Consider the following 10,663-nt stretch of genomic DNA (forward strand, 5'->3'; position numbering starts at 1 on the left):
GTATTTTAAAGCATAGACATGATTCTAATAATCCAATGATCTAATTTATGTATCCTAAATATACTTAATAGTCCTGTCACACTGTATAATAGCATCTCTCCAGTTTTAAACATGGATTGAGAGACTTTTAATTTCAAGTTTAATTATTTCTCTTATATTTATGAGAATCTTTTCCAAGTAATTAAATGGTTATGTCTCCATCTTAATTAAGAATGATACGCTCTTCGTTCCACTCTAATAGTAACATTTGATCTTTTTATAAGGATTAAGAAAATTATTAGGATATATTGATTTTCTAAAAATATATGGTAGAATATCTAAATTGCCTTTCTTAAAATTAAAAGTTCCCCTTTAATTTGACTACAAAACACTTAACGAATATGAGTAAATTTGAAAATTAAAAATTAATGAACTCTCAAAATCCTAAATGAGGTCTTAAAGCGAAACAAGCTAAAATTCATATTTGTTTTTATTAAAGTGTAACATGGAGAGTATAACATTTAAACGATAATGGATAATACAGTTCCTTCTTTAAAGAGAGCGAAAGTTTAAAAGAAAACTATTAAATTAAACAATTGCGATTTAAATTTTGCCCCCTAATATTAATGATACAGTTGTTCTTATGTAAATATAGATTTGTTTTTTTCAATGTTTTTTTTTTTTTTTTAAATAACACGTGTACAATAGTGCATAGGGGAATGAAGTAGAGAAACAAACCCCAATTACCAATGGCCTAATGAAACCAACAAGAATAGATGAAGTAATAAGCAGCTGGTGGTTTCACACAGACCAATATTTATCATTTTAATGAGATTATTATGGATTTATATGATACTATACTATAAGAGTTGTTAGTTTTTAGTTTTTACACACACACATATATGTAGAAGCATGGGAAGATGTCTCTTCACTCTTCAGGAACTCTACAGCCATTCAGCATCATCTCCGTCTTGCATGTGTCCAAATATCATCTAGTTAATAAACAAACATCCCATTATTGGGGTTTGGTCCTGTCCTTACCTTAGAATTTTTTTTTTTTTTAAATTATGGATTTTTAAATTTAAAGTTGGCTTATGTCTAACTAAATTTATAAAATAAATTTAATACAGTTGATTTATTATTTTTAAGTTTAATAAATTTAAGAACATTTTATTTTTTTAAATTTTAAATATAGCTATTTGATGGGAGCGATTGATAAAATAGGTCGAGCAATTAATAAAATGAACAGAACGTTACCCAAATTAGTTCAAATAAAGGTAACGCTCAGTCAAAAAAATTTATAAGAGTCATTTAACCATGTAATTAACATTTAAGATTCTCGCTCGATATTTATTATGAGAATTCGTGTGAGGCATTTATATCTTCAATTACAATAAAAAGCACACTATGAATATTTGTATCACATTCCATTAGAGGATATATTACGTCTAAAAGTAATTTCTTAATATTCATTTTTTACTCCTATCACTATTTTAAGTTCAATTTTTTTTTAATTAGTTTTGTAATAATTAATATATAATATTAAAATTAAATTATCAAGGTGAAGCTAAGATTTATAAAGGGGCAAACTACTATAAAAATTTATTAAGAGAATTTTATGAAAGAATGGAGCGGAAAAAATATACAGTTGAAAGTGTCTAAAAATCCCTTTGACCAAGGTTTCGTTGATTAAAAATCACCCGTACCAATTTAAGTTTTGTTTCATCCTGCCTTGTCCCAAAAAATCAAGAATTTCCGTCTCATGTTTTCTTTAAAATTCTAATTTCCTTTTTTAAGAATTTCAAATATGTCCATAAAAATCAGTTTATCCTTTTTATTCTAGTTTTTTTATGATACCAATTACTGCTAAGGTAATTATAATATGAAAAAATAATATGTATTTTTTTAAATATAAAATAAATCAAGTAATTAAACATATTTTTCAACGCAGGTTTTCCCTTTGTTATTCAACGGTATGTATTAAATAAATCTTTTTTTAATAAATTTTTTCTATTAATTTCAATTAATAACTACTTAAATTCAATTAATTGAAATATTAATTTCAATTAATCAATAAAAAAGAAAATATAAATTTCAATTAATCTGATTACTGGATAATTGGTTATGCTTAATGCTATCATTATTTATTTTTGAGATGATATTTATGATTAAATAAAGTTACTTTCAAATTTAAATCAATTTAAAGACAACAATTACAAAAATAATGATGATTTAAAATTCTTAAAATACATATAAAGTTAAATTGTATATAGTTTTTGCATTATTTCATTTTATTATATTTAACGCTTTTATTAACTAAAAAATAACTATTTAAAATTTTTTATTATAATTTTATTAGTACATCATCTTATAATTGAATTAATTTATTTGATTTATTCTTTTTTTCTAACTCAAACTTATATAAATGAAATTTGTTTGATTGTAATGAATGAATGTAGTATTTTTTTTTTATCTATTTTGATGAAAAAATAATTTAATAAAATTATGACAAATTTCAATTGATTCCCGACTGACCTATTCTGTTATGTCCCATAAATCCAAATTTTTGTCCCGTCCGGTACCAAAAAATGAGACGGAATGGAATGAGACTGCATATTTATTCAGATGAATTTGAGACTTTATTTTTTATATCCCGATATTTTAGGGTGAAATTAAAAATTACGTAATTTCTGTTTCAATCCGATCCATGTACACTCCTACTCGTTTCTTTTTTAAAATGTTTTCTTCACAAAAATAATTTTTAAAATTTTTTAAAAATTATCTATTAAATTTAAGCGATCTTTCTACTTGAATTGAATTGTTGGATAAAATAAAATTACAAGTGGTTTTTTCTTTCCAATTTTCACATTAAAATAAAATTAGACCGCTATAACAAGACAAAAGACAAAAGGAAAGATGGTAGTGTGCAAATAGAAGATGTAACATGTAAGTAAAGACGTGGGGATGACATCAGTGAAGCGTGAGAGTTAAACTGACGTATGAGTAATTGAATAGAGAAAAAGAGGGAAATGGGGGAAGGTGGGCTGTCACATGGGAAGCACGGGGTTGTTAGTGGGAGTAATGGAATAATATTGTACGGATGGGGCCACTTTGCCACGTGACTCACCCGTGGATGACATGGCAACTCCACAGTCTTTTTGTGTTTTAAATAACAGTCTGTCCCGTGGGTCCCATCTCAAATCTGTGCCCTTGTCCACATTCTCTTTCTTCTTTCCCGTTTAATCTAAAGTTTTATTTTAATTTTTTCATCCACAAATTAAAATTTTATTTTATTATTAAATAGAATTCACGACAACTAAATCTAAGCTTTCCACGTATCAAAATTTTATCTTTTTTTACTCGTTCTGTCTTAAAATATAAATCATTTTAAGGTGATTATTTTATCATAAAATATAAGTCGATTTGAGTATTTTAAAGAGTAATAAATAATTTTTTTTGCAATGTAATTCTTATTTATATTAGATATAATAATTATATTTACAAATTTATTTTTAATTTTAAAATAAAGATAATTTAATCAAATTATCCTTGATTTTATTATGATTTAGGAAATCTAATTACTTCCTTAATCTTTATGTAAAAATTTTAAACCACTTATATTTTGGGACAGATAGAGTATTAATTAAAATATTTATCTCAAAACTATATATCAAAAAGATATATCTTCCCGTCCCCAATTGATACGTACACTTTCTTTTTTTTTTTTTTATTCCAAATTATAATCAACTTACCATCCTAAAGAGTTAATTAATATGTTAAATCTCAATTATACTCATATTTAATGTTATTTATAAAAAATAACTTTCTTATTTTTTATCAATTACTTTTTACTTTCCAATGTCATTATTTATTGATAATCCATTTCAAAATTGAAAATATGAGTATTACTAAGTTCAGTCATTTTTAATGTACAATAACTAATTTTAATACCACCTTCGTTCCATAATACTTTTCACATTTGAGAAAATAATTTATTCTAAAATACTCGTCATATTTATAAATTCAAAGAGTAATAAATTGTTTTTCCCATGTTTACTTTTTATACTAGCAGAATGTCTATACTATACACAGTAAATATTTTTATATATAATCTTAGAGATATTGTGATAATATTTTAAAATATATAATTTAAATATGAAATTTTTTTTAATTTAAATAATTTTTAATTTTATATTTATTAATTTTGTTGAAAATTATTTAAATTAAAGAACATCTATTTCAAATTCAAAACATTAGACTAATTATATAAAAATTAATCTCTATGATAAAATTAAAAGAAAAGGAAATATATATTAAAAATATTAATTTTAATTTATTTTTAATTAATAAATTTTCTTACACGATATTAAAAATAATAAAACAAATAAAATAAAATGAATATTATAAATTCAATCATAGACATATATATAGCATTTTTAATGATAATTTCATATAAACCATTTTTTCTTATAATTTATTAAACTTTTTCTAATTTGAAAGAGTAATAGAAATTAGAAAAGAAAAAAAAAAATTTATCAATGTCTAAAAGAAATTGTATAAAAATTATTGAAATTACAAAAAAATAAAAAAATCTTACCATACCCCAAAGAGTGATCTTACCGAATCTCAAAGAGTTCTCTATTTATAGTATAGTAATAAGCAATTAATGGCAATTCAATATATTATCATTAAAACTAATAAAGACAATTATATATTGTAATTTTAAAACAAAAAAATATTGAAACATTTGGATATTTATCTTTAACAAAACTATTAATAAATATTTTCAACATTAACCTTCTCTATCATTTTTTTAAATATAAATAATAATTATAATTGATTATAATTACATTCAATATCAATTTATATGGAAGTGCATTATTTTTGGATTTGAAAATTAGTAAACATTTATTCTGACAGATTAAATGATTGAAAATTATTAATTGTGATTGATAATTGATCAAAACATGCTTTTTTTTTTTGAAGAAGTTCATGTGTACGGTCAAATTGTGATTCAAAATTGGCCGGCTAAACCCTAACATTGACTAAATTTTATAAGTTTTTTTCTGGAATTTGCATCTATACACATGCTGCACATGTGTTTCTGTCTATCTACATGGCTTTTCAAATTCAACTGCAAATTTTTGGAGAAGAAAAAGGAAATTATATATGTATATTAGTATGCAAAAATTAGGTAATTAAGGTTCCATCAAATCGAATTTCCACTAGTTGTGCACAAATTTTCCCTAGTAAATCAAACTTGTTTTTCTACAATGTATATAAAGAATTGATGATGTGATCAAAGAATCAGAAGTTAGACATTCTGTTGCCGTTGAATTAATATTTTTTAATCTTAGACTGTTATATTGGTAAAAATAACTGTATTTCTAGATAAATTTTACTTACAAAAAGAGAAGTTCTATGATTTGTACTACCGTTATGAAAACTCTACCTAAATACACACTAAACTTAGAGCATTCAGACACTTATGCAATCAAAATTTATATGCATTATATATATATATATATCAAATACAAAAGCATTTTCTTTCTCAAATGGTGGCTAACAAATGAATATCTTTATCTTCCTCTTTAAGTGGGGCTATTTTTGTTTTATTCATGGCAAGCAACCTAGTACTTCACCATATATAATATGCACTACATCTCACCTTTGCAGATCTTGGTTCTATTTTTATGTTTGTTTTCCTTGTATTTTTGTGGTTTTGTTTTTTCGGTCTGATTGTTTTTTTTTTTTTTTTTTCTTCAAATAAATATAAGATTTGATCTTCTTCATATTGCTCGAAAATGTCCATGTATGTTTCTCAAGCTTACAAGCCAATTTTTATTAGGAGTTTATTTACAAATAATTTATTTATATATGGTCTTTAAAGAAGCGGTATATATTATTCTCTCCGGATTATTTAAATTGATTTGAATTCGATTATGAAATGTTAATATTTTTATTTTTTTAAAAAAGTTTTCTCCGCTAAAACTTAGCAGTACTATTTGTAGTAATAATGTACACTTGATTTATTTTCTAAAATAAAGTAGAGTAGCTATGTTGCTTTATAATCAAATTTTAAATTGTCTTTCTCTTTCTCTTTCTCTCAAAATTTAAAATCTTTCTTTTTATGAGCTCTCATTAATAGTCACCATTTTTTCTTTTATTTTTTTATTTTTTTTTTCAAATAATCCTCAAACGAAAATAACATCATGCAAAACGCGAGTCATATATACAGTGTAGAGAGACGAAGGAATGTGAAGGAAATAGAAGCATATTTTGTTAGTGTGAGAGACTCTACTCACAGATAATTACTCACTATCATCCTATCCTTAAAAAAAAAAAAAAGTGTCATCTCCATAAATCAATGGCTGCAATTATTTAGGCAACTAAGATTTTATATATCTTGTCTTCTTGTCATGGACAAGTTGTCAATAGATTATTTTGATGATCCTTTCAATAAGTTGTCTTTTAAGGTTTAATTTTATATTATTTTATTTCGCCACAAAAGTTGTATTATGGACTGATTTTTTTTATTTTTTATTAAAAGTTATTAATCAGGCGTGATATTAGATTTTACATATTGAGGGCGTGCATTAAAAATAAAATTTTAAAGAATATGGCCCCAAACTTTCGACTAAATTTAGTATTTTTTTGGTAGTTTTTTTAAAAGTGTGTTTTTAATTAAATCTTAATGGATAAGGAAAAAAAAAAAAGTTATTATTTTTATCAAATTGACTGATCACATTGAATCTAATTATCAGTAATATTTCTATTTCTTCTCTCAATTTTGTAGATTTTTTTTTCATATGAATATATAGTGAGTAATCCAATTCAAAAATAAGGGAGGATTAATTAATTAATTAATAATCAAAAAAGAAAATACGATCGGTGGCGTGAAGCGTGCTGCTAAATGTTTGTCCCTTACAAAATCTCATCAAATTGTCTATAATACCCTCAACATGTTTAATTCAGCGAATTTTGCTCATGATCTATATAGAAGAAATTTTAAATATTTTAATTCGTTACAGTAAAAATAATATCAAAAGCAATTTAGGCCATAATAATATTATTATCTTTTCCTCAAAAAAAAAAAAAAAAAAAAAAAAAAAAAAGCAATTTAGGCCAAATATACTTTCCAATAAGAGAAATTGAATTTTTTAATCGATGGGCCCAGTTGGCAAAGTCATTAGACTCATTACAGACCAAATGGCTGAAAGTTAATAGACTAAGAAAAAGCAGGAATTAATCTATCCAGGCCCAATAGGCCACATTTGTTATAGGGCTTGGTCCAGGTTTTTGTCTTCTTTTATTTTTTTTATTCCTCCTGAATTTTGTTGATGCAGAAAAAACAAAGGTTCTCTCTTTCGCTTTTTTATTTGTTGATTTCCATTGATTTCATCTGGGTCTCTCTTATTTTTTGCAGCTATTATAAATTTCTGATTCTGTTTATGGTCGGTGGAAAAGAGGAACCATTAATTGATTGTTGAGGGGCTAAATCAGGTCAGTATCTTCTTGAAAATTTGTAAAATTTTTTTGTAGAATTCAACTCCATAATACATCTTGGCTTCTGGGAATGTTTGGCTTTCTAGATATGGTCCCAATTTGGGTGTTGATTATTATTTCATGTCCTTCTTCAGAATATTTTGGCTTGTTTTTTTTTTCCCTTTTTCCTTTCACCTTTTTTGGTTTCTCTCTATTTTCCTTCTGAATTCTATTCTGAGTTCAAATGGGTATTGCAAGGATTTGAATTTGCATTGAAGCTTTTGTTGTGGGTTTCTTGGTTCATTTTGACAGGATATTTCTTCATTATACAGATTTTTACAATGCAAAGGTTGAAAGATGGATTCCTTTGTGTAATTTTTCTTTCAGCTTATTGTTTGTCACTTCTGTATTTGTTGAAAAGTAGTTGTTCTATCTGGTTGCTTTCCTCAATCAGTTCTGGTTGGTGTTTTTTTTTTCGTCTTTAATTTACATTCGTAAAGAAAATGTTACTTTTGCTCCATAATATTGCCAAATGGCTATAATGATAGTAATTAAAAGCGCAAGGCGCACCAAGGTGCAAAGGGCTGCTGTAGCCTACGGCCAGCCTCAAGGCGAAGGGCGTGCCTTGGTGAAGTGAGACGCAAAAGATAAATAATTTAAAACACATAAATCTGAAAATTGTATTTTAAGATATCAAAGAAAGAAAAAGGGAAAATTAGAAAAACATAAAAAGAAACACACATAAATCAGGAAAACGAGATGGCAACATAACAATATATTTTAACATATTAGAGTTAAGATAGAAAAGAGTAGAATCGATTATATTACATAACACCCTCAAAACCCCCCTGAGATTCAAAGAAAAGAGTAGAATCAAGAAAATGAAAAAAAAAAAAAAAATAGAAAGCAATTATAGGAAGAGAAATTGAGAAGGCATATCTCAATGCCTGTTGGCTAAAGACTAGATTGCAAGAGGTGAGTATTAGATGAAGGAGTGGAGGTTGAATCACAAAGCACATCATTGGTTTTTCATTTTGCATTTTATTTCTTTTATTTATTCATTTATTTTATGTAAGCAGAATCTTTTTATTGAAAGAAACCCTAGTGACTTGTTCAGAAAAACAAAAAATAGAAAGGTGTGCCTTTCTTGAGCCTTAGGCGCAAAAAGGTGCATGCCTCTACCCTGAGGACTGTTGAGTCACAAGCTCTTGAGCCTTAAATGAGGCGTGCCTTTAATAACTATGGGTATAATTAATTGAAGTTTCTTGAAAAAGGCCCTTCGATAATGAAGCATTATTTTAAAATAAATCTTCATACTCCAAAGCTTATAAGTTACACTTGCGGGTCAAGTTTTGATGAAAAATTGCATATGCCAGAGTGTCAGCAGCAATGTTTGGTATGAGGGATTTCGGGTTAGGGAATTCAAAGAATCCATGGATTTAGAGAGAATCTATTAGTTTGTATAGTTAGATAGGGAGAGAATACATGCAAATTTGAAAATCTTTCATTTGTTTTGCTGAATGACTATAGGTTAAAGGATTTGAAATCCCGTCTTAGGGTGGAGATACAAGGGATTTTGCTAATTTTACCCCCACCAAGTTGTCTTTAGAAGTGTACTAGTTCGTAAACCAAATGGTGGAGATTTTCTTTAACCATTGAAGGCTTTGATTCCATGGATTTCGACAATCTCATGAATTTTGAATAATTTAATCTAAAATGCATTCTTATCTTTTGAAATCTATACCTAATCTGTTCACCATTTTTGTGTTTTTCAGATTTATTGTCATTACGAACTTGATGATTTTGTGCTGGTAATTGACTGCCTTCTATTTTCAACATGAGCAACCAATATGGTGACAATCATGTAGGTGGAACCGTGATATTTCTAATTTTATTGAAATTAAAATGGTGGCTTGACAATTTAATTCTTATACAGGAGGATACAACTGTAATGGGATTTGAAGTTCCAAAATCTCCTGATTCGAGTTACAACAATACCTACCCTGGTAATGAAGATGAGGCACGGGACCCACCTGTAGTTCCTCCACACCTGCAACAAACCTTGCTTAGCTATCCAGCAAGTGCAAACACTTTTGAAACTATCCCCTCGCCACAGAATGTAATTCTCAACCACCTTTACATCGAGAATCGAGAAGTCCCACGTTCTGTGGTGGCGCTTGGTTTTACTCATCGTTTCTGTTCAAAATATGTCACCACTGTGCTATACAAACCTGTTCAGAGGAGGGGGAGTACCTGCACTTAATAATATGCATATAGTAGAAAATTTAATTAGAGTTAGTCTCATTTCACCGATTGTGATGGAATGACTTGAGATTGACTGAAATACAGAAATTGGCTAGACAGAATATTTATTGTCTCAAGCAGTTAATGGAATTAGGTTTGTTTTATTTGCGGTTCTCTTCATTTCAATTATTGAACTCTGTCCTGATGGTAGATTTGCTATACATAAAATGTAAAGTTCTGCATTTGCATTCTTTTTAGCCAATGTATTGCACAGAATGATTTGTAGCCTGCTTGCTTATTATGAAACTTAGATTTTGTTTTTATGTAAAGCATGGACATGCATGCTTATAAAGAATGAATATCCAAACTGAATCAAGATCCTTATCACGACTGGACTAAGAAGTCGTGGCCAGACTGAACAATCATGTACTGAACCATGGAGCTTCAAGAGCTTCTACTATGGACGGGTATCTCCAATTTCTAAGATCACAACAAGAATATCGGGAGCTACCCTAATTAGTCAACTAGTTCATCTCTCATCAGAACCTTCTGAGAGATGTGTTTCTTAAGGAATCCCTGTACAAGAGTAGCGAATCACTATAACCCTCAAGAAGGTAACTTTCTGTCTACTGGACATACCATTACTCTGTTAGATTCTTTAATGTTATTGTACTTTCATATTGGGGTGAGCTTGCCAGAATCCACTTCCGGCCCCATTGTAACCTTTTTTCTTCAATGGATTTACGATACTACAAGAACATCCATTACATGCATTTCTGGATTGAAATTTGAATGCCCTGGCCATGTTGATGGGAATAGCATTATCTGCGTGTTTGTCTTGCTTTGTTGGATTGTTGTTATCTGGTCATGAATAGAAAAAGAATTTGAAAGCCACAAGATTGTCGTAAGGATAAGATTCTTAATTTAATTGTTTAGTGTACGTGTATATTTTGCA

At 27.6% G+C, this 10,663-nt stretch overlaps 1 protein-coding gene across 3 annotated transcripts; it reads left to right on the top strand.

Moving 5' to 3' along the window:
- Positions 1–7,300: 7,300 nt before the first annotated feature.
- LOC105628044 (5'-AMP-activated protein kinase beta-2 subunit protein) lies at positions 7,301–9,872 on the top strand. 3 transcript variants are annotated; one of them, XM_037636846.2, is made up of 4 exons: positions 7,301–7,482; positions 7,777–7,813; positions 9,240–9,328; positions 9,401–9,872. In XM_037636846.2, the coding sequence occupies exons 3-4, from the start codon at positions 9,302–9,304 to the stop codon at positions 9,725–9,727; spliced, it is 354 nt and encodes a 117-aa protein (XP_037492774.1). In that variant the 5' UTR covers positions 7,301–7,482; positions 7,777–7,813; positions 9,240–9,301; the 3' UTR covers positions 9,728–9,872. The 3 variants fall into 3 exon arrangements, with proteins under 3 accessions (XP_037492774.1, XP_012064744.1, XP_089573609.1); XM_089717483.1 differs by lacking the exon at positions 7,777–7,813 and having other exon boundaries at positions 7,304–7,336; positions 7,406–7,482; XM_012209354.4 differs by lacking the exon at positions 7,777–7,813 and having other exon boundaries at positions 7,302–7,482.
- Positions 9,873–10,663: the final 791 nt, after the last annotated feature.

The sequence above is a fragment of the Jatropha curcas genome, chromosome 1 (genome assembly GCF_041381405.1).
Source record: "Jatropha curcas cultivar XTBG-Jc1 chromosome 1, XTBG_Jcur_1.0, whole genome shotgun sequence".
Taxonomy (NCBI): Eukaryota; Viridiplantae; Streptophyta; class Magnoliopsida; order Malpighiales; family Euphorbiaceae; genus Jatropha; species Jatropha curcas.